This window comes from Lacerta agilis, chromosome 9 (assembly GCF_009819535.1).
Source record: "Lacerta agilis isolate rLacAgi1 chromosome 9, rLacAgi1.pri, whole genome shotgun sequence".
Lineage (NCBI taxonomy): Eukaryota > Metazoa > Chordata > Lepidosauria > Squamata > Lacertidae > Lacerta > Lacerta agilis.
The window spans coordinates 66,790,645-66,816,049 of NC_046320.1; the positions used below are offsets into that span (position 1 = coordinate 66,790,645).

Consider the following 25,405-nt stretch of genomic DNA (forward strand, 5'->3'; position numbering starts at 1 on the left):
TCCCTCCCTAAGCACTGGCCTAGACTTCATTATTATAATCAGCACAGTTCATACCAGGAGATGAATGGGAGAGGGGGGGGGGACAAAAACCTGCAAATCCTCCTTAAAGAAAACCAAATCCTGTTCTCAGGGGAAATTATGCATTTCAATTTACTTATTTTGCATAAGCTTGTTCAATTCGAATACTCAACTGGATATTTGAGCTATCATAAATTTCAGGGTGTTTTTCCCTCTCCATTGTTGGCAAAGAATAGCAAACTTGTAGGACACAAATAAGAATATTAACAACAGCAACAAGAAAAATGTTGCCAGATCCCTGCCCCCAAAGAGCATACATATAAATGTCAGCAGTAACCAAGACAATAGAGGAAAGGAAGAGTCAACAGAGAGGAGGGAGAGGGTAGGTTTCATTCATTCATTCATTCATTCATTCCTTCATTCATTCCGTGCCTTTTTCATTGACAGGCTGATCAATGAGAGTCAAGGTAGCGTCATGCATGTGGGAGTCATTTCGGTTGAGAGTTGAAACTAAGCAGGCTAGCCAACAGTGTGCCTTATTTACTTGACACATTTTCCCACTCGCACTCCTGCCAACCTGGCAATTTGAAAGCACAAAGTGCAAGTAGATAAATAGGTATCACTCTGGCAGGAGGGTAAAGGTGTTTCCGTGTGCTGCTCTGGTTTTGCCAGAAGCGGCTTAATCATGCTGGCCACATGACCCGGAAAAACTGTCTGTGGACAAATGCTGGCTCCCCTGGCCTGTAAAGTGAGATGAGCGCTGCAACCCCAGAGTCGTCTGCGACTGGACCTAATGGCCAGGGGTCCCTTTACCTTACTAAGATTTTTTTACCTAGGACATGTATGAGTTCCTCATAACCCTAGAAGATAGTGCTGGTTTTGACCTATAAAGCTTTAAACTGTTCAGGACCGCAATACCTCAAGGACCGCCTCTTTCCATAGGAACCTACGCAGACCCTGAGATCATCTTCTGAGGCCCTCCTTCGTGTGCCTCCTCCTCAAGAGGTCCGGAAGCTGGCAACACAAGACAGGACCTTCTCTGCAATGGCTCCCAATGTGTGGAATGATCTCCCCAGGGAAGTTCACCTGGCGCCTTCCTACACACACACACACACACACACACACACCACACACTTTTTAACTCCACTCAAGTTCCCCCCATAGACTTTGTAAAAAAAAAGACAAAAAACTAACTGGGGGTTAAATATAAATGTAATTATAGTGGAAGAATGCAAATGAAGTAGATGCACAGCTAAGCTGCAAGCCCTGTCTTACAGCTATTTGAAACCTCAATTGACAAAATGCAACTACATCCTGGAGATTGCAGGCATGCAATTGCAAAGTACATGGACTACTTTTTACGTATTTTCAAGGAACAAAACCTGCTAAGACATTTCCTCCTTTCCTTTGATCTTCTTGCAGCACATCTCACAGAGGAAGGCGTGGCAATTGTTCATTTTGCATAACCATAAAGCTCTTTCCCCTATAAGCCAGACCTTGCTGAGCAGCTGATGGTTGGGAGGGAACACCCTCCAACCCAGGGGTGTAGCAAGGGGTGTTGGGGGGCGGTCTGCCCTATGTGCCACCCTGGAGGGGGTGACAATTGGTGGCCGCCCATGACTCCCACCCCCCACAGCCTCTGACTTAGGTAAGCACAAGGACAGAGATACAAGAACCAAACAGGGCACAGAAGTTGAGGTGCTTGACTATTGAGGGTACCCTTCCATTATAAACCACTGGGAAGCTTAGAAGTTTCTCATTTTCTTTTAGCAGAGTGCACCCAAAATTCCATAGGAGATGAACTGGCTAGATACTGTCTACTTTAGAATGCAGTAACTGGCATAGTTCGTGTCAGCAAAGGGTGCTTGAGACTGCCAAATGGCAGCTATTTGCTTGTAACCACTGGAATAAAAAACAAGGTTCAAGGAGAACAGATGGTCCCAGAGTAGGTGAGTCTCTGTCCCTGACCTTGCTAATTTTGGGAGGTGTGTGCCAACAACTGAAGCTATTCCAAAACGCCTGCTTGTTCCACAGTTCGTTTGTGGACAGAATTTACCATTTGTCTTACAGCATTAGTTGCCGGCACTTCCTTTGCAAACCGTTCTGCTAGTTTTCACAGTGCTTCTTGTGCTTTCTATAGCAATGCACAGCCAACAGAGTTATTGGGGGGGGGAATAGAAATGTTTAGAGCGAGGATTCAACATGTGGCTGCTGAAGCTCATTGCAACATTGACAGGCTCTCTCTTGGTCTGAATAAAGATTAGGGATGGCAAAAATAGTACTTATCCCATGTAATATTATGTGTTGCAGTTCGTGTGCTGGTTACTTCAAGGTTGGATTATGGCAATGCGCTCTATGTGGGGTTTCCCTCACTCTGGACCAGGAAGCTGCGGTTAGTGCAGAATGCTGCGGCATGACTGATGCCAGGAGTGAGGTTTTGTCAGCATCTAACTCAGGCATCCCCAAACTCAGCCCTCCAGATGTTTTTGGGACTACAACTCCCATCATCCCTGGCTAACAGGACCAGTGGTCAGGAATGATGAGAACTGTAGTCCCAAAACAGCTGGAGGGCCGAGTTTGGAGATACCTGATCTAACTGATTTGCTACCAGGCCAGGTTCAAGGTGTTACTATTAGTTTATCAAGTTCATAACAACTTGGGACCAGTTCAGCTACAAAATTGCCTTACTCCACATGTGCCCACTTGACCACTTCGATCGGTGTAATTGGCACAACGACAGGCGTCACATAATACTCACAACACATCTGTAAGAACTTGATTGTTTAGTGTGGTGGCGGCTACACTTGGAACTCCTTGCCTATTGAGATCAAGCAGGCACTTTCGCTGTACTCTTTATGGCGCCTGCTAAAAACCATTCCTGTTCAGACAAGCCTACCCAGATGCTTAGAAAGTTGAGGTGCTCTTAATCTGTTCTGGTATTTTAGCTTTTGCAAGTTTTAAAGTTATTGTGCATTTTCTGGTTGTTGTTTTATCTTTTTGTAAACCGCTTTGATGCTTTTAACAATCAAGTGGAGTATAAACTTATGCAACTAATAATAATAATAATAATAAATAATATCAGAGAAAGAGCACTACATTGGACATGTGCAGATCCATGTGTACTAGCTGCAATGGCTATGCTACCTCCACTGTCAGAGGCAGCTTGCTTCTGAATACCATTCACTAGAAACCACAGGATGGGAGAGTGATTTCGCACTCAGATCCTGCTTGTGCACTTCCCGTTAGGGCATCTTGTCGGCCACTGTGAGAACAGGATGCTGGACCAGATGGGCCTTTGGCTGGATTCCAGCAGGGCTCTCTTCTATTATATACTTATGAAAGCCGATTTTCATTTTAATGGCTCACGCTTTCCATCACAATTATAAAAAATGGCCTCGTTGTTTAATGGGCTGATTCACATACTTAGATGGTAGCACCTGCCCTTTGGAACTGCCTCCCATTATATACCAAGTTTTGAGCTGGGGAAATCAGAATAAGATCCACTATTTGACTATTGATTCAAAACCCTAAAATGTATTTTATAGAATTGACTTTTTTATTTCTATTCTTTGTATATCGTATTGTTGTTTTATTGCTATGGCCAGTGGCTGGTGCAAAGAAAGATTCATTCATTCATATATCAAGAAGGTGTCGTCTCTATTGCTCTGTTGAATATAATCCTTTCTCAACAGCCTATAAGTTGAGATTTATCCATGTTTGCTATCTGTATTGGATTTGAATTGATTTTATACACATGCTGCTGTTTCAATAGCTCTCTCTCTCTCTCCTCTCTCCTCTGTGTGTGTGTGTGTGTGTGTGTGTGTGTGTTGTGTTGTTCTTTATTACGCAATTGTTCCTTTTTGGTTTTTCATAGTTCATTGTATTGAAAAAACCACTTAGAGATGCCCTAAGGGAAGTGATTCATGCTTTGATAAAGCTGTGGCTTGGCTTATGAAGACTCATCCTGGAACAATTCCACCTGTTCATTTAATGGATGTTGTTTGGATGTTGTTACCTGAGACAGAGAGGAAATCATCCACAGAAGTGATGTCATCGACGGCCTCGGTGAGAACCCGCACTTGCTTCTCCCACTGGTCTTTGAAGCCGCTCCATGTTGTCCTGGGCCACTTTGCTCTGGGGCCCTGGCAGCCAATGTCAGGGCCGCGTTTATCACCTATGAGTCAGAATTGGTTCTTGTGAGCAATGACAGAGAGAGAGAGAGAGATGAGAGAGAGAGAGAGAGAGATCCCCTTCTCAAGGGAAAAAGAAACAATTTGATAAAGACTACATTAAAAGCCCAGCTGTGTGCTTTGATCGCTCCGGTCATTAAGCGAGGCTCAGTATACAAATGCATTTTTCGCTATTTGGGCAAGGCAATCAACAATATAATGGAAGGCACAAGACTCTAATCTTTCGTACCGGGTGTTTTTCTATGTCAAGCACCTTATGCTCTTTAATATTGCAGAAGGCTTCCAAGTATATACACGCACAGACAATTTTTCATGCACAAATATGGCTTACCTGTGGACACAGACTATCAATCTGGGTTGCTGCCATGCGGACTAATTTACACCTTCTTCGTTATTGGAAATTGAACAGGCCAAATTGGCAACCTGCATAAAAGCCAGCAAAAAAATAAAAGGGTTTGCAGGCAATATGGATAATTCTCCCCCCCCCCCTCTCTTTTATTTGTACAGAAAAATGCCTGGGAACAAAGAAATTGCATGTTATGGGTATTAGCTTTTTGTGAGCCTTCATCAATCTTGATCAGAAACCTCCAAAGTGAAAGTAAGGCCTAAAAGGGGGCAGAAAGTTCACCTTACCAATTTATCTTTGTTCCTGGCTGAAAGGACAAGCTGCTGAATGGACATGATGATGCAGTATAACCAGAAAGACCCCCTATGCCTTGAGGTCCCTTAGGTAGGTAGAAATGGCCGAATCCGTCAATTTCAGGTTCTCATTTTCTCAACCTTATCTTAATTCTCCATATTCTGTATCAGTTTTAACTTTTTTTAAAAAAAGTTCTCACGAAAATTCATCCGTAAATGCAAATTCATCCCCCTAGAGACATTTTTGCAAAGCATGTTCCCCTGATATAATTCATCTTTCCATGCTATTTTCATTTTAAGAAAATCCACTCTACACCAGCATGAACATTTCCGTATACATTGCTTGGCTGGGGAACTGCACTGCAAAATTTGGAGAAGTGTGCATTTTGAAGGATGGCTGTGTTTCGACTAACATATTGTTCCCAAGAGGGTGAATTAGGTAGATTCAACTTTAAATATGAACTGAATCAAATTTCTCCCCCATCCCTGTCCTAAGCTCAGGGAGCTTTGCGCTGAAAAAGAATGAGAAGTTCTGGTGCATTGGAAATGGTTAATTGGACATCCACGAATCACTTCCTCTTCAGCAAACTAAACTGGCTATTTCCAACGTTAAGACCTCTGAAGCTGCTATATAGGCTGAATAATGGCCTGCCTCTTGCTCTGTAGCTTGCGAATAGCTCTCTGAAAAATTTTCTCAGGAGATTGTCCATTTATCAGAAGAATTATTCATGCTTGAACTTCCTCTGCCTCTCCTACACTTTTATTAACAATAAATGCAAACATGTTATCTGGCCCTGGTTCAAATCCCATAAATATCCCATGTTGCTAATCTCTAATGCTAATTTTGGATGGAGAACTGTGCCACACAGAATCATGGCAAATGATGTGGATCAAGCCAATGGTCAAATGAATCCAGTATCCTGTTCTCATAGTGGCAAACCTGTGGAAAACTTGCAAGCAGCACCTAATAATAATAATAATAATAATAATAATAATATTATGCTCCTTCAGATATACTGGACCAATCACAACAGCAGATTTCCAGTAACTGGTTTTCAGAAGGTACTGTCTCTGACTGTTGAGGCAGAGCACAGCCATCATGGCTAATAGCCACTGGCAGCCTTCTCCTTCATGATTTTGTTATCCACTGTTATTAAGGCTGTGGTTTTCACAAATCACTGTGCCAACATCTACAGAAGCAAGAACTTCTCTCCCTCCAGAAAGCAACCCCCCCCACACACAATAAACTAAAATAAAATGTGTGCAAACACTTAAGCTTTAAGAGGTTTAGAAGAGGAACTCCTAGCCTGAAAACTTTTTAACATTAATCAAACAAATAAGCAAAGCAAGTTGAGTGGCAGATGTGAAAAATGAAGCCAGATTTGGCTTGGGTATCTGAAAAGCTTATCGACTCCAAATTCTAATTCTCTATTTAAAAAAATGTGTTTAATAAATATTCTACTTGGGTATTATTTATTGTGCCCAGAGGCAAAGCTACCAGTTGGAAATGATTCATGAATGAGTTCAAATGCCTCTGTTCCTCTTTTGCCATTCCTTTGGTCTCTCCTCATGGCATTAATCTGTTCCCGTTTCCAACGCACAGCACCATATAAGCCCGGATCCATCTGTTCAAGCAGCGCACCCCCTCCACCTCCCCCAATTTCACTCCACTGTTATCAAGGACGCAACTTGCATGCATTGCCGTGTCAAGACCTATGGAAGCAACAGCCACTCAAGGCGCCAAGAGAAGCCTTCCAGACACATCCCAGCCCAGCTCTTGATTGAAACGTGAGGCATCTTGTTTTTATTTCAAAGGGAGACAAATGAATTGGCCTTTTCACTAACAGCCCTGCAGCGCCCGCGTCAGAAATGCTCCCTTAAGATGACAGGCTCCAGCTGATTTGCTGTGCTTGCTCCTCAGCTGCTGCTTTGCATACATCAAACAATACCCCTAATCTTCATTAAAAAGCCCCCAAAAGCTACAGCAAACAGTAATTAGGATGCAAAGGCAGGGCTAGGAATTCAGATCCTTCAACTTAAAAGACACAGTGCAGGATTAGGGGCCTTAAACACTAGCAAGGAACATTAAAGTTCAGATGGGCGGGGGAGACAGAGACATGTGCTTCTCCTATTACAAAATAAGCCATCTTTCAAGCTTCCTTTCCCCTTTTATGATCATCAAGATGAAAGCACTGTCCTAAGGCTCCAAAAGCACTATATATCTAACCTATTCTCGAGTCCACTGAATATCACCTGAAAGCCACTTTAATGGCACCATAATAGGGTACCTTGAAATGGCAACAGAACCATCAAGCTGGTAGCAGGCTAAGAAAAGAGAAGCCTTTTCAATGCATCACTGGTGGGTCATCTTGGACTCTTTCTTTGTATTGGGGGGGGGGAATCACATGCTGAATACAGTAATGCTTAGGTCTGACTTTAAGTGCCGTCCTGCTTTTTAGAAGCAACAACTCATCAATTTTGACCAAGCTGCAGATTTGGCTGCAGATTGAGTCAAGAGAGCCTTCCCCAACCTTGTGTTCTCTAGTTGTTTTCGACTACAGCTACAGTTGGCCCCCGCCTGTTGGGAGCTATAGTCCAAAACAGCTGGAGGGCACCAGGTTGGGTAAGGCTGTTTTAAGATATTAAAATGCAGACAGGGGGGAGGATGGCTGTGAGACAAGGCACATAGACAACTGTTTATCACACTCAAGATTCATCATGCGGTGAAATGATGGAGAGCCCTGCTTGGAGGGTGTTTACCGCTTCTTAATGGGAGTCCCACAAATATACTTCATTCTACCAAGAGGCAACCTGAGAGTCACAATGCTTTGAAAGAGCTTGCAATAAAAGAAATGGATGAAACTTGGATGAAGGAATTGAGGGGATGCTCATCATCATCATCATCACCATCATCATCAACAACAACAATAAAAGTAGATGACACCAAACTGGGAGGGCTAGCAAATGCCTCAGAAGACAGAATTTGATTCAAGATGACCTTAACAGATTGGAGAACCGGGCCCAAACTAAGAGAAATGATTCAATAGGGACAAATGTCAGGTTCTGCACTTAGGGGTAGTCACCTCAGAAAAGGCACATTCTTGTATTACTACTTTCCAGATCTCTCATGGAGGAGACACACAAAGAAGGGCCCTAGATGATGATCACAGGGTCTAGGTCAGTTCATATGGAAAGAGGTGGTCCTTGAGGTATGGTGGTCCTGAGCCACTTAAGGTTTTGTAGTTCAAAACCAGCACTTTGAGTTCGGCATGGCAACTAATCAGCAGCAAGTGCAGTCTGGCCAGGATCAGTGTACTGTGCTCAAACCATTTTGCCCCAGTGAACAACCTGGCTGCCAAATTCTGCACCAGCTGAAGTTTCCAAATCGTCTTCAGAGGCAGCCCTGTGTATAATGCATTGCAGTAATCTAACCTAGATATTACCAGAGCATAGTTGGCAGAAGTTAGGCTAGTCTTGTCCAGATAGGGGTGCAGCTGGGCCACCAGCCGAAAATGATGGAAGGCACTCCATGCCACTGAGGTCACCTGAGCCTCAAGTGAAAGCAAAGGATCCAGAGTAAAGGTAAAGTAAAGGTAAGGTAAAGGACCCCTGGACAGCTAAGTCCAGTCAAAGGCGACTATGGGGTGTGGCGCTCATCTCACTTTTGTGGGGGGGGGGAGAGCCAGTGTTCACAGCTTTCTGGGTCATGTTGCCAGCATGAATAAACCACTTCTGGTGCAATGGGACATCGTGACTGAAGCCAGAGAGCATGGAAATGCCATTTACCTTCCTGCCGCAGCGGTACCTATTTATCTACTTGCACTGCCATGCTTTCGAACTGTTAGGTTGGCAGGAGCTGGGACAGAGCAACGGGAGCTCACCCCATTGCGTGAATTTGAAGCACCGGCCTTCCGATCAGCAAGCTCAAGAGGCTCAGTGGCTCAGACCACAGCGCCACCCATGTCCCAATTCAGAAGTACTCCCAAGCTATGTACCCATGCCTTCAGAGGCAGTGTAACCCGAGCTTCAGTTTGTTGTCTCTCTTCCAGTGCTTTACAGAGGCAAGACATCAGTCCTGCACATCCACTGCCTTGCCTGCAGATGTAAAAGAAAGGTAGAAACTGTGTGTCCTTAGCATATTGCTGTTAATGTACTCCAAAACTCTGGAAAGCCCCATGGTTAAGCAAAGGTTGGATCTGCCATGGATGCTGTAGCTGAGATTCCTGCAATACGGTGGGTTGGGATAGATAAACCTCAGGTTCCCTTCAGAAGCTACAATTCTATGATTCTATGAACTGTAATAATACAGTGTCTCTGAAGAAGTGTGCATGCACACAAAAGCTCATACCAATAACAAATTAAGTTGGTCTCTAAGGTGCTACTGGAAGGAAATTGTCAGGTCTGCCTTGGATTGCTCACTAGTAATCAGGCATGAGTCTGAACTGTCTTTTAGCAGTTTTATTGCGCTAAGCTATTTACAAGCAGAGAGCTAAAAAAACATGACTGTATCAGTCGCTAGCAGAATCCGGGAGTGCCGGTTTCCGGCTACGACCCCAACAAAGGAATTTTGGCATACCCAGGCACCTCCTCCCCTATCTCCTTTTGACCCCCCTACACAACTGGGGCGACGGAAGAGGCGTGCTCCCCTCTGAGCGAATGTCGTGGGGCGCGCTGGGGCTCCCAGCAACATCCCCAAGCCGCTGCCTCTCCAGACTGCTTGTTCCCTGCCCCTCCCCACGGGAGGAGGATTCGCTCTGCCTGCTTGGAGAGGTATCGCTGCTGAGGAGGTATCGGGGCTCTCTATACAACAAACACACTTCCCGCTGGGCTGAGGGTAGTTCCCTGACAGAAATTTTAATAATACCCCTTGTTTGCCTGGATGGAGGATAGAGTTGTATGGGGTACATGGTTTTAGAAGTTGAATGCACACTCACACTATTGATCCAGACTCTACACACATCCACACAGCATGTGTGCATCTTCATCATATCTACTTTGGCCTTCAGGAACTGATCTAACTCCATTTGTCACTGTGGGAGCATCCATACATTTAAGAACCAGGTTCTTGCCAACGTAAGTGGCCCATAAAATATATATGCATGCCAAGGTACCTGGCTAAATTGGTTTCTAAATTAGTATTCATTAAGTGGCTCAAGCTGCTAAATGTGTGCTTTTTGTAAGGCTGATTCAACAGAAGAAGAAAGGCCTTTTTATTAGAAGGTCACAGAGATTAGCTCTGCAACTGGACAGCTGACTCAGCTAGGAAAACAAAGTCTATGGAGGGGATTACTATTACTATTATTATTGCAACCAACAATTGTTAATTCCACAAATGGGTATAAAAGAAAAATAAGTTATTTAGCACCATGCAGGTAAGTTGGTTTCTTGCACTGTGAACTTTCAAGCCAAATTCATCAAAAGCAAAAAGTGAATTGAGGAGGCAGGGAATGTGGAAGGGTGGGAGGAAGGGGCAAGGCCTTATAGATGATTATTTGGAAAACTGGTGCAGGCTAGACCAGGCAAATCTTGGGTTTCAACTTGAGTGGAGGGCAAGGCAAAACTGTGTGGGAGAAATCCGGAACAAATTCTCCTTCTTGCTCAGCCCAGCGAGCAAGACTGTTGAACATGTAAATAGTGTCCTCTGTCTGGTGAGAACAGGAACTTACCTCATTTTGGATAAGTTTAGCCTTTGATGATTCTCCAGGTGAGCACAGCTGGACACACCATCTCCTACCTCTCAACTTGGCAGCAAGTAATTCTGCATTGAGTTTGGGGAGACCGGTGGATTCTACTTTAAAATGTTGGGCCCACAACAAAAGGGGTGGGGTGGAGATTAGTGGCAGACTTTGGGCTTTTAAATTTCAGCGGCCCCTTGTGCAATGTCAAAATTTGACACACACCCTGCCTCTCACACTCTGTCCTAAATCCTTATTTTGGTGCCCCCTGCGGCACCCTCTCAGCTCTGCAACCAGTCCAGTGCGGGTGAACCGTTCACGCTAACTTAAATCTGCCTCTGGTGGAATTGTGAAAGAACTGAGTGTGTCACACAAGCCTTTTCGCTCTCTTGCTCCCCTTCCCCATACCAGTCCATCTTCCATGCCACTCCTCTGCTGTTTCCCTCATTTTGCTGCTTTCTCTTCCTCTTTGCTTGGATGCTTTGCCTGCCATTTCCTGCTCTCTCTCTCTCTCTCTCTCTCTCTCTCTCTCTCTCTCTCTCTCCTCATTTCCAGCCATCCCACTCTCATGTACTTGTTCACCTCTTTCCCCTTGTGTATTATCATCCCTGTCTCTGTTGACCCCACCTCCCTCGCTCCCACTTCTCAGTTCCTCCTACCAGCTGCATCTGGTTCTGCCTCCTCGCTCTCGTTCACCCCTTCCCTACCCCCTCGCCTCCTACTCTGTTTTATCCTGTCTTCATCCCACCTCTTTCCTCCTCTAAGCTGCCTGTGCTCCATCCCCTCCATCTCTTCCCTTCCCGAATTCTCTTATATCTTCTAGTACTTCCTGCTTCCTCCTCTGATCAAATGCAGACAATGGCTTTGTGCAGTCTGCTGTGCAAGCCTTCATTCCAGTGGATTCATGTAACAAGAGACCTGGGTTATTTATGCACGTGATGCATGTATAGTGCTTTTTAAGAGTTTAGAAAGAATCTGCTCTCTTTGCTATTCTTTCTTTCTTTCTTTCTTTCCTTCCTTCCTTCCTTCCTTCCTTCCTTCCTTCCTTTTGCTAATGTTGGTGTTCCCCTAAGCAGACAAAGATCTTCCACCTGGACTGCATCAGGGTAGGCATGCACCCTTAAACATTACTATTACAGTGGTACCTCAGGTTAAGAACTTAATTCATTCTGGAGGTCTGCTCTTAACCTGAAACTGTTCTTAACCTGAGGTACCACTTTAGCTAATGGGGCCTCCTGCTGCTGCTGCAGCCGCACAATTTCTGTTCTCATTCTGAAGCAAAGTTCATAACCCAAGGTACTATTTCTGGGTTAGCGGAGTCTGTAATCTGAAGCATCTGTAACCTGAAGCGTCTGTAACCCAAGGTAGCACTGTCCCACAGTGCAACCCATTCACTGTTTCTGCTGTCCTCATTCTAGATGAGTGCAGTTGAGTACACAACTAGTCCATAGCCACTTAGGTACAGATTTCCAGCAGGTTTGGGATTCGCTTATCTCATTTTGGAAATCAAATACCCTGCTCCACTTTTCCACAGGGTGATCTGTAGCACCTATAATTGGAGATTCCATTTTATACGAAAGCAACAGATGGACGAGTCAACCATAGCTCATTTCGGAATCACGCATAAATAAGTCAAAACATTTCCCCTCAAAATGGAACATGGCCCTGTTTTATTTCTGAAACAGTCTGAAATAGATGCCACTAGGCACCATTTGAGAGTCAGGGATCACTTATCACTCCACTGAAGTACCAGGGGGCAACAAAAGAGGTTTAAAGGTGTTCTCAAGGCAAATCTAAACAAATATAGTATAAGCGCTGATAACTGGGAAACACTGGCCTGCGAGTGTTTGGAGAACAGCCTTTACCAAAGGTGTTGGGGACTTAGAAGAAGCATGAACTCAGGACAAAAGGGAGAAACGTGCCAAGAGGAAGGCACATTTGGCAAACTCTCACCGTGATCAACTCCCACCTGGAAACCTATGTCCCCACTGTGGAAGGACGTGTGGATCCAGAATTAGCCTCCAAAGTAACTTACGGGCTCACTGTTAAGACTGTGTTCATGGAAGACGATCTTACTCAGCTATGAGTGATCACCAAAGAAGAAGATGATCACTCCATCAAATTCAGGTTACATGCACAAGAACACATTTATCTGGCAAACGTCTCGTTGAACTTAATAGGATAGGATTGTGCTGTAGGTGGAAGAACTTTGATGAATCTGTATGAGCAAAAAACCCTGTTGTGGTGGAATCCATCCCAATGCAAAGGACTCTCTTGCCCCCCGAGTCCTCAGTGGAAAGGTGAGTGTTCACTCTCCACCAGCCTGCAAGCCTTACGATCCTTGCATCTTATTTGAGGTGTGCATTATGAGATCCCAAAGCTTTTATCTGAGCCAGAGGCCAGAAAGTTCCACTGGCATCTTTCCTCCTACAAACATATTAAGTGTTTAGGGTGGACTAAGGAACACCCCTCTCTTCCCTGCCAAATGCCACCCCGTTATACACAGACCCTGCCCCTGCCAACAGGGAAAGATGGGGAAATAGTGTTGGAAGTGACAGGGAGAAATTAAGGTGATTGATTTATTTTCTAAGGCACACGGATAAACACTTTTTACTTCCTGATGGTGCACATTTATGCTCCTTCCATTCGCAGAAGAAAAATTTATTACGCCTATCTGACAGAATTCCTTCTGCGAAGGTCAGAGATAAATGGGCACATCCATCTCCTTTTACCTGTCTTCCCCCAAATTGAGGGTTCTTTTTCAATGTTCAATCTGAGAGTGGAGTAAAGGGGTGGGGGGTGGGGTGCTGGTTTTTTGTTTTTGTTTTGTTTTACCTCCACTCCACCAGCAGTTCTACCTGTTTATTTATTTTCCATATTGAAAAGAAAGCACTGAACAAACAGTGCAATGAGAAACAAGCAAGGAACAAGAGATGCTTAACGGTCCCCAATGTTGAAGGGGGCAAATCTGCAAACCCACCTCCCACGCAAAGAACACAGTGCTTGCGAATGGGCACGAAATCTTCCCAGATATGTTGATGTGCCTTCAACTTTCCTATGAAGTCATGACCAATTATCTGCAGCACACACTGTGACAGGACAAAGCAAAGATTAACTCTGTGCCAAACAGAGGCAAGATTTTAATAACACAGCTTCTGTGTTGTTGATCTTTTCAATGGATGGGAGATGATTTGAATCACTGAATGGTTGGCATTATTTAATCAAACTGTTTATTTCTATTTACAGCCACTGCGATATACTACATAGAGTGCTGGGGCTGGGGGGGGGGGCAACCTGAGGGTTCTCTTGGACTGGATTGGAGGGTCCATGGCCTGAGATATGTCTGCACGCTTCCCAGTGAGTAGACAGAAATGCACACTAGGCACAGAGGGAGGTAATTGTAACTGAATGCCTAAATATAAAGCACATATTGACATTTTTACCGACTGTACTACTACTAGACATTTACACACTCACATACCTCCAGGCAAGCAAGAGATATTATCACAGATAATCACAGGCAGGGCTGGCCCACCTATGAGGCAGAGTGAGGCAATCGCCCCAGGCGGCAAGCTGGGGACATCTGGGAGGGGTGGCAGCTCCAGGCCCTGAGAAATGCCCTACTCACTGCCTCCTGCACTTGTTGCCCATTTCTTTGATGAAAATAGAGACACTTTATTTTCTTAATAATAATAATAATAATAATAATAATAATAATAATAATAATTCAGTTATTTATACCCAACCCATCTGACTGGGCTGCCACAGCCAATCTGGGTGGCTTCCAACATATATAAAACATAATAAAACTTAGACATTAAAAACTTCCCTATATGGGCTGCCTTCAGATGTCATCTAAAGCAGTGTTTTTCAACCACTGTTCCGCGGCACACTAGTGTGCCGCGAGATGTTGCCTGGTGTGCCGTGGGAAAAATTTGTTTATTTGATTCCTATTCAAGAGAATTACTTTATATATAGTCAATATAGGCACAGAGTTAATTTTTTTTAACATTTTCTAATGGTGGTGTGCCTCGTGATTTTTTTCATGAAACAAGTGTGCCTTTGCCCAAAAAAGGTTGAAAAACACTGATCTAAAGGTTGTATATTCAGGTAGGTAGCAGTGTTGGTTTGACGCAGTCAAAATTAAAATTAAAATTAAAAAATTGTCCAGTGGCACCTTAGGGACCAACTGAGTTTGTTTTGGCACCACATGAAAGCTTATACATTTTTTAAAGGTTGTATAGTTATTTGTCACTTGGGCATAGAAGTCACATAACTCCATGCCCTACATGATTGTCGGTAGGATGAAGAAGCACCACCACCAAAACAGTGGGGATTGAACACACACACCATTGACGTGAATAGATGCAACTTGCATGAGATCCATAAATGCACTTAAAATGAGGAGCCCAGCTGCAGAGCCATTTTGGGTGCTGCCATGATTGCACAAATGAGAATGGCTGCCTTTGTGAGGTCCACATGGCCCCTGCCCCATGCAGTCTTCATCACGCTGTAAGCCCCACCAACCGGCCCACACATGGCTCCATGTTTCTGACCCAGGCCTAAGAGCTACTTTGAGCTTGCTGTTTGACCTTCCAAACCACTGGATGGAAGGCATACCCCAGGTTCCGATGAAGGATTATTTGTTTTCCCTCTTGTAGATAAGGAACGGTGAAGTGAGTGTTGCTCAGACCAACCTTTGCTTGTTTATTTTTGCAAATGGCACAATGCAAACAGAATTATTCTTCAGAATTATACTTCAAAAGTTCTGCATCAACAAATACAGAAACGGTGTGTGTGTGTGTGTGTGTGTGGAAATCCCACCTATCCAGCTGAGATCTGTTGGTGGTATAGGAAGATTCTGGAGCACACAGCCAACAGATTCAGCTTCCCTCTTAAAGATGCTTCTTAGAGTTGAGACTCACCATGTAAACTTGAAATAAGAGTTTTAGATTTATTCCTCTAATACTTCAGCAACACCACCACCATGGAAAAAAATGTTGCTATTTTATTTTTAAAAGGTGCAGGCAGGGGAGGGAGGACAGACAAATATGCAAAACGGGGGGGGGGGGGGGAGAACAATTTATTGTAGACTTTGGCTATTGCAACATTAATCACTGAATGCACTGAATACATATCTCTAAATTATGGTATGTCTAAATTAAAGTCTGCATTTTTCTGGGTTTTGGCTACAGTTTAATCTTTATTAGAGAGCTAACGGAACTGTACAAATTTTCAGCTGAGCAGTAAACCAAACCATATGGCCTATCTGATTAAGGACTGCTACGGGGATAATATCCCTGATTAGGCCTCACATATTATCCCAGTCCTCAGAGATTTGCAGTTTAACTCATGAAAGCAGATTACCTTTTTCAAAGAAGCATTATTAGCTCGTAAATACATAAGACCGTTTGCACATAATTGTGCTGCCTTTCTCTCCATTTCAAAGCCCTCTGATTAGATGGCTTCTCTTGCGGTGCTTAAACAAGCAAACAAAAAATTAAAAATATTTCAGGCCGACTAAACGCAATTTTCGCAATGATTTTCTAATAAGCATAACTTAAAAGAAATATTTTCAGCAACCCACTCTTGTGCAGCACAAAACAGGAAAGAAAACACTAATTGGTTTTTTATTATTATTAAAAAATGCATAAGTTTCCAAATGGGGCTCTAGATTAAAGAAAAAGATGATCTGCTAAAACATGAATTTAGCTGTTGATGTCTGAATGCTCTTGATAATTTTACTACAAGAGCTAATCCTAACCTAGCATTTCTCCTTCAGAGAATAATATCTCTGAGTGGCCAAAGCTCAGTGGTTTAGCATCTGTCTTGAGTGCAGAACGTCCGCGGTTCAATACCTATTATTCCAGGCACAGCTGGAAATGTCCCCTGCTTGAAACCCTGGAGAGTTGCTGCCAATCAATGTAGACCAAGTATGTAGCACCTATGGTCCTCCAGATGTTGTTGAATGGCAACTCCCATCATCCCTGGCCACTGACCATGCTTGCTAGGGCCAAATGTTCCCTGCCCCTGGTGGAGACAATACAGAGCTAAATGGACCAATGGTCTGACTCCGTATAAGGCAGCTCACTAAGTTCCTATTTGTGGAAGGATACCGGGTCATTTCTTCATCACATTAAATGGGAACTACACTGCGGCTGCATTCTATTTAAATCTGAAAAGATGGCACTTGCTGCCCTCTATAGCAGGCAAGAGCAGATGGAGGATTTCCATTCCGTTTTGGCTAGCTGAAGGTTTGCTGTTTGTGAGTGCAAGAGCAGGCTCTGGCTTGCATTTTCCTGCCAAACCGCTGGGGAATGAAGGCCCAACTCTTCAGTCTAATCCTCAATTTTAATTCCAGCAGGGATGGAACACCTTGGACTGAAGCTTACACATAGCTATTTGCTCTTGCATTCCTAACACAACAGCTGTGATTTTAATGAGGGTTTCAAAAATATCCTTTCCCTGTTTTCCATTACTCTGTATCTTGTATTTGCTTCCTTGCAAAGAAAAGTGACACAGCAAATCCAAACTTTCTCATCTGCAAAAGGGGATATGTAATTTTATTCATGGTAAGGAGGCCATAATTTTATCTGTGATGGGGGAAGTGGGTGGTTTTCTCATTGCAACCAAAACGGCAACCCCAATGCACAAGAGTGTTGGTGGAGTGAAAGCTCTTGGGTAGCCATTTCCCACAAGAAATACAACTCCTGGGGGACTTTTTCATGACTTTCACATTGCACAAGGCGATTGCTCAAACACAGTTTTAAGGAGGACTATGGCAGATCCCAGATCATTGAGTCCTAGCCAAACCATACTTAGTCATTTAACAGAGAACCAAAGTCTCCATTTTAGTACCCATTTGTGAGTAGCGCTTGAATTTCAGGGAAATTGTGTCTTAGAGATTTCTCAGTCTGGTGGTGTTACCTTGGAGCCTGATGTAAAACACATCTGGCAAAATTTGAGCATATTAGAACGCTTGAATCCTTGGACAAGGGTAACACTAAGGTTCTGGATCTAGAGGAGAAAGAGAAAAATAGCAGTCTGGAAAGGGGAAAACGGCCTCGGTCCAGTATACCTGAAGGAGCATCTCCACCCCCATCATTCTGCCCAGACACTGAGGTCCAGCGCTGAGGGCCTTCTGGCGGTTCCCTCACTGCGGGAAGAGAGGTTACAGGGAACCAGGCAGAGGGCCTTCTCGGTAGTGGCATCCGCCCTGTGGAACACCCTCCCACCAGATGTCAAAGAGGAAACCAACTACCAGACTTTTAGGAGATATCTGAAAGCAGCCCTGTTTAGGGAAGCTTTTAATGTTTAATATATTATTGTATTTTAACATTCTGTTGGAATTATTATTATTATTATTATTATTATTATTATTATTATTATTATTATTTCTATTATTTTTATTATTATTTCTATGAAAAGTAGGCATTGGGACTTAGTAATGATTTAATGAACTATATTTGCATGGACTTTAACCTTTTGACGTGCTTTATTAATGTATCTGAAACTTTGTGGCTAGAATAAGGAGGATGTACCCTGCCCTCAAATTGTCTGAACAAATGCACTGTACAGAGTATGTTTACTTGAAAAGAGAGCTTTTCATAGCCTCTGATATCTGAAGGCATCTGACCTAATAGGTTCTGGAGCCAGGTAGGTGGTTATGACCTTTGATAGCACTGTCGTCACCCCCCCTCTCTCTCTGTGTTTGTGTGTGTGTGTGTGTGTGTGTGTGTGTGATCCAAAAGGAAGCAGTTTGTGTGACTCAGAAGTTTCCCACCTTTGTTGCCAGTCAAAAAATAAAGAAGAGGGCACACAGAGGACACACGGTCAACAAGAACTTTTAACAACAAGAGGCCTAGAGAGAAAAGGCCATACAACAGATTGCTGCTTGCAGCATTGAACTGAAATTGAAGGCACCATGCCTGAGAGGACTTTCTAGTATGGCAAGCTAGGAGGGACAATGCATTGCAAAGAAGGCATAGTCATCCAGGCGAGAAAACTAAAGAGGAACTCTCCCCGCCCACCGGCAAAATAAAAAGCCAGCCCAATGATAACGGAGCATGTTCAGTGGTCATTAAATGCTGACAGTCTGTTGGTGGGATGGAGATGGAAAACCAGGAAAGGAAGAATGCAATGGATTTATCCTGGAGAAGGGAGTGGCTATTTGGATAGAATTTTGAACAGGAATGTCCCTCACTGCAACAATGTTTAGAATATTGTTGCTTAAGACACTTCATTAGCACCTATAAATATGCAACTTTCGCTTTCAAAAACCAAAGTAATTGATATTCACAGTGTATGCCTTCCTTGGTTCTCTCTCTATTAAAAGCCACCTACAATCCTCTCCCATCTATATATTTCTGCAAGTTGCATTTCTAATTTATCTTGACTTTTCCTCTAAGCAGATTGTTAAATGCAATGTGATATCTAAGAGCAACATATATTTAAACAAAATGTTAATATCTTTATTTTTAGACACAATGGTTCTTGCGTTAATATAACACTGAATGATTAAGACTAAGTGGTGATATTTTCCTTCTGTTGAGGAAAACAAGAAAGGGCTGTAATTTGAACCTTAAAATGTGAATGGTTAAACAAACCTAAGCATTTATTCCAGTGACAACTAATGATGTATTCGGAAAGCCTTGGCATTAAATGCCAAAAGAAATTTAACTAAGAACCTGCTTTCTAACTAGCCTAACTTTTTATACTTTTTTTTTTGGTCTATGCACACTTGTGCACATACATGTTGCTTTGGTGTGAGTATGCACACTATCAATGCCTGTCAATGGCTACTAGCCATTATGATGGGGTTCTACCTCTAGTATTGTCAGGCTTCAAGGAATCTGATCCTCCTCCCTCACAGCGGGCTGCTAGTAATTGGAAAGACAAGAAGCTCTTACCAAGGTATTTTATTCAATATTCACACAGAGAGATGCAGCATGCTGTCTCTAGGATAATGGTGTTGCTCCGAGTAATCTCCTCCCCCTTACCTTCTCAGTCCTCACCAGCCCCACCTCCCTTATGGTGTCTGCTTAGGGACAATTGGCTCTGGGCTCTCTGCTCTCCTACTTTCATTGCGTGCCGGGTTCTGGGAGAAAGGGGGTCTGGAATGCTCTCTAGTGATAATGTGTCAGCCAGCTGTTCCTGCTCTGCTACTCCCATTATTCCCCAGCTGTGCCCCTCTTCTATCTCTGAGCTGTGACCCTCTGCAAACCACCGTTGTAAATCTATACTGTCCTTTTCGGGAAGGTTCACCATTCCTTCTTAGTCCAGTCCCTGGAAAAGACCCTGATGTTGGGAAAGACTGAGGGCACAAGGAGAAGGGGACGACAGAGGATGAGATGGTTGGACAGTGTTCTCAAAGCTACCAACATGAGTCTGACCAAACTGCGGGAGGCAGTGGAAGACAGGAGTGCCTGGCGTGCTCTGGTCCATGGGGTCATGAAGAGTCGGACACGATTAAACGACTAAACAACAACAAACTCTGAATGCTGGCTGCTGGGAATCATAAATGGGGAGAGGGCTGTTGTGCTCAGGTCTTGTTTGTGGGCTTCTCAATGGGGCATCTGTTTGGCCACTATGAGAGCAGGATGCTGGACTAGATGAGCCTTTGGCCTGATCCAACAGGACACTTCTTTTATTTATTTATTTGTTTGTTTGTTTGTTTGTTTGTTTTCAATTTAAATACAACACATAAAAGTGCTTTTTTTAAAGGTGAAGAAAGAGGAAACAAAGAAAAAAAAGTAAAGTATATCAATAGAAACAATTGTTAACAATTATAAATTTTAACCTACTGTATTTTGTTTAAACAAATTCCAAATTTCACAGAATCACAGAAATGTGGAGTTGGAAGGGACCCTCAAGGGTCATCTAGTCCAACCTCCTGCAATGCAGGAATCTAAAGTAAAGCATCCACGACAGATGGCCGTCCAACCTTTGCTTAAAAACTTCCAATGAAGGAGAGTCCACAACGTCCCAAGGGAGACCGTTCCAATGTTGAACAGCCCTTACTACCAGAATTTCATTATACTTGTTCATGCAGTCTACATCAATAAGCAATTGGCTCACAGGTGGCAAGCATAATCAGGTCTTCAATCCATTGAATAAATGTAGCAACAGGACTCTTCTTGTGCACACATACATTTATCATGGCAAGTTAATTGTGTTCAGGGCTGGCCCAAGTCATTTTGGCACCAGAGACAAATCACAAAATGTTCTCTCCCCCCCCCCCAAGCCAGGGAAGAAGTGAGGTAGGGATCTACAACAGCAACAAGGGGGAAGAGTGATGTGTTCTTTGGAGGTTGGATTTGTTGCCCCTGTGGATCCTGCCTCTAAAGGAGGTTGCTTCACCTTGCCTCATAGGCAGGCTGGCCCTGATTATGCTGGTCTCCAATCCACTCACATAACAGCAATATGAAGCTTTGACTTAGGAAAAAATTTCCCAGATGGTGGAGTCACAACTGAAAAGGCTTTCTCCCTTTTGGCGACTACCCCAGAGGGGGACCTGGAGAAGGGCCTAGATGAAGAACTAGGGAGCTCAGTAGGCTCATGTTAGAATAGGCATCCGAGAAGCCACTGGGGTTCTGAGCCATAAAGATCTTTAACACTCACAGCCAACACTTTGAATTGGGTTCAGAAGCAAACAGCAAGCCCATATTGCCTTCACAGAACTGGTGTTATGTGGTCCATTCGCCTCGAAACTGTGAACAGTTGGGCAGCTACATTCTACACTGGTCAAAATTTCTGAACCATTTTCGAACGGAGCTCCATAGAAAGCCCATTGCAATAATCCAACCTTGAGGTTTACCAGCGGATAGATAACTGTAGCCTAACAAATGAATCCCAAGTATCCTTTAGGAACCCAGAGTAATCAGATCTTAGCAACCCCTCTCCAAGACACTTAGGCTACTCTACAGCTCTTCCAGATGAAATATTTTAGTTGCTAGTCATTATCAAGGTATGGAAAGTCAGTAAACTTTAGAGCTCTCCCAACAAAGCCTTGAACTTGGCATGTTTCATCCCACCAAGCACTTTTTCATAACCCCCAAGAGTGTGCAACATTCAAAATCCAGTTTTTGTGCCAGTTCTGAGGCCGCTTTGGAGCTCCATTTCCCAGGGATTATTTTCGAATTCAAATCTGGGTTGCCCTAAGAACAGCACAAGAGGGAATTTGTAACAGCAACACCTCCCTCTGCATTTTTATTTTGTTTTACTATTTTAAAAAGGCCAGCAAGTTGAAATGTCTTAGTGACTGTACAGTATGCAGCAAACAAAATGAACTGTGAAGGCCGTTAATGCTGTACATGCATCCTCCAGGATCATCTTTTTAAAAATGATTTATAGTGTTCTCAGTGAGGGTTACCACATTAGAAGAAGAAGAAAGAGCCAATGCATGAAAAGAAGCTTGGAACATCGATGCAAACGACATGACTGAGATGGGATGGGAAGAAATCCCTTCCCACTCTGATATTTTTTTTAATGCTTTATTGGGTTTTTTTTTTAAAAAAAACAACAACTATGTAACATATGTAATCAAAACAAAAGAAAAAAAATCAAATTAAAAAAAAAAAAACATTTGTTCCATAGTTAGTGGTTGTTATATATCACACTTAGTAATTACTTAGTAGTTAATACTCTGGTTTTTGTGCAGGTTCTGCTTTGTTGACAGACAGCAGAGCATGGGATCTTAGGCTGCTGCTGTCAGTTATGGGAGCAACAGTTCCACTGCTGGGTCTGCTATATGAAGATGCCTCATCGAAGTCTGCACATTACTCCATCTAACCCATGGGTTGGCAAACTAAGTCCTGCAGGCTGGATCAGGCCCAATTGCCTTCTGGATCCGGCCCACTGATGGTCTGGGAATCACCGCGTGGATCGCCAGTGCATGCTTTGTTTCCAGTTTGGTGTAGTGGTTAGGAGCGGCAGACTTGTAATCTGGGGAACCGGGTTCGTGTCTGCACTCCTCCACATGCAGCTGCTGGGTGACCTTGGGCTAGTCACACTTCTTTGAAGTCTCTCAGCCCCACTCACCTCACAGAGTGTTTGTTGTGGGGGAGGAAGGGAAAGGAGAATGTTAGCCGCTTTGAGACTCCTTCGGGTAGTGAAAAGCGGGATATCAAATCCAAACTCTTCTTCTTCTTCTTCTTCTCTCCCTCCCTCTCCCTCACATGGCAGTGGTGGCGCCTCCTCCCTCCCTCCTCCTGGCTTCTTCTCGCCCTGCCTAGAGGAGGAAGGGGGGGTGGGCTTTGTTGGTGCCAGCAGCAGCAGAGCTCAAGTGGCCGCCATTTTAAGCAGCCCCTCTCCAGAGCCCTTTCGCACACCGCTCATCGTCCCTCCGCCACCACCAGCCCCTGCCGCTCGCAAGACACAGGTAAGCAGTCACCGGGGCTCATGGTGCTCTTGCATCATTTTTTCCCTTCAAAATATAGTCTGCCCCCCCAAAAAAAATCTGAGGGACAGTGGACCGGCCCCCTGCTGCAAATGTTTTCTGACCCCTGATCTAACCCATAATGGTCTATTCTGATGAGGAAACAGCCTTCCAGGATCTCATGTAGGTTCCCAACCCCAACCCACCCTGGTCCTACCAGCTGAGATTGTTCAACTGGAGTTATCGGAGCCTAAAACTGGGAGGTTATAAATGCCAAGACATGTGGTTTGCCACCTAACTGCAGCAGCCTCCATAGTGGGGTTGATTCTGAACCCCTATAACAGGAAAAAGAAGTGTACTAAGGTATACCAAGCCAATCTGCAAAGAAAATGGGTCAGAGATTGACAATTCTGCTTCTCCTTTCTCCCTTCCTCCCCTCTAAAGTACTGCTCCTCATGTGCAAACTTGGGGGAGGGGGGCACCAACTCAGAAGATAAAGACCAAAGCCCTCTGCCCAACAAATATGCTGTGTATCCACTCTTCCTTCATCCTCCTCATTTCCTCTGAGGAGCATGGATTTAACGATTGATTGATTTTAATTCCTGGTCTCTCTCCTCCTCGTATATTTGCACTGTTGCTTATTTGTCTAGCTACAACCGGGATTTATTTAGTTATCGAGGGTCAGTGCACATGCAACGTGGTTTATAAAGTGATATTGAACAGGGAGAAAACTGCATTCGAATGATACCTGAATAATAAGCAGTCAGTGACAAGAGAAGGTTTGGCTTTATTTCTGGGGTCGACGTGCCGGAGTTTTGTTTTGTGCAAGAAGCGAAGCTCATTTGTTTGTCTTTCTTTTTTCCTTCTCTAGAAATCTTTTTTCTTTTTTTCTTTTTTCTTTTCTCTCCAGCCTCCCAAAGGAAACCATTTAAAGGACAATTAGATGGCATGGCTGAACTAGGCTGATGACAGAGTTTTGCCCCACAGAGGGGTATTCCCAAGTCAGTGCAATCAGCTGCAGACAAAACAAAAATGGGTCTCTTGGCCTTTTGGGATATTCAGACTCTTGCTTTCCATCTTCTCCCCTCTAACACTCTCCTTTGAAATAGACATGATGCTGGGAGGGGCAGAACCAATGGGATGGCTAGAGTGGCTTTTTATTTGTATTATTTAATGGCATTTTTTGCCAATTCAAATTTCTCAGTAGTTTATATACGAACAAAGCACAGAAATTGGGGCAATATAAAATAATAAACATAATAATAAAACAAACACTACCTTTAAAAGCCTGCTTGAACAAGAAAGTCGGAGCCTTGTGCCTGAGGTTTAGCAAGGAAAGGGCTAGCCTAATAAGTTGTTCTACACTGTTTGTAATATTGTGCTTTATGGAGGACTGCCAACTCCACCAAAGAGCACAATGATCGGGCCACGATGCATGGGATTAGGTGGTCCCTGAGGTATCTTGGTCTCAAGTTGTGAAGGGCCCTGTAAATTAATACAAGAACATTGAACCTGACTCTGTAGTGTATGGGTAGCCATATTAAGCAGCGAAAGTATGCACTGGCAAATGTCCCCATCAACAGTCCAGCTGCAGCATTTTGCACCAGTTGGAACTTCTGGACTAGGTACAAGGATAGTTCAATACAGGGTTATGAAGCGGTGGGGCCACTTGCTAGAGAACTTGAGGAAATATTTGAGAAACAAAATATAGTGACTATGCAACTCCAAGAAGATGGAAAATCCTGTTGGGGTGAGAGACCCAGGGTTGGAAGACAATTTATATCCGATTTCGGGGGTGAGAGCCCAGAAATGAAGGGGAAAAGACTTTTGAAATTGCAATTTGAAGATGACTGGAATTCTGAAATGGAGATGCTGGAAGGTGATGATTTGTGTTCCCTGGAGTTCCTTACAAGGATGTTTATGGACTGCGTCTTGACCTTTGGTTATAAAGAAAAAGAGGACATTCTGTACAATGATGTTGGAGGGAGGTGGAGAGATGTCTGGTGGGTGATCCCGAGATGGCGAAGGAAAATGGTTAGAAGGGGGATAGGGTGAAAATATTTAAAATATAATTAGGATGGCTCACCATGGTACCCCGAAGTCAGAGTGTTAAGAATTTAAGATTTTGAACTAGTGAAGAGATATGTGAATTCTTTATTAGCAGCAGTTTAAGTAAAATAAGATGTAAGATTTGAGTTAAAAAGTAATAGGTTGTATTTTGAAGTAAAAATAAATATTAAGAAGTTATGTTTAGATATTTTGATGGTGATAGATTTAAATCTTAGAGATGAGAAGTTATTAAAGTAAATTAGAATTGGAAGCAAAGGAGAGAAAACGGGGGAAGTCCCCCAAGTAGATCTGAAACAAGATTCTGTTTAAGTAGTAAAAGGAATGTTGGTATTCCAGTCCAGGTTTGTATTTGTTTTTATTTTGTTCTGATTGTTGTATTTGTCGATGTTCTATTTGTTCTATTGTATTGTTTTTTATTATGTGGAAAACCAATAAAA

General features: G+C 43.5%; 1 protein-coding gene across 1 annotated transcript in view; it reads right to left on the minus strand.

Annotated features, from left to right (window-relative positions):
* CTNNA2 (catenin alpha 2) overlaps positions 1–25,405 on the minus strand; it is a 519,756-nt gene that overhangs the window by 80,469 nt on the left and 413,882 nt on the right. The window contains 5 exon segments of the mRNA XM_033160941.1: positions 4,034–4,124; positions 4,126–4,158; positions 4,160–4,192; positions 4,540–4,589; positions 4,592–4,631. Of these exon segments, the coding sequence (XP_033016832.1) occupies positions 4,034–4,124; positions 4,126–4,158; positions 4,160–4,192; positions 4,540–4,589; positions 4,592–4,631 (247 nt within the window).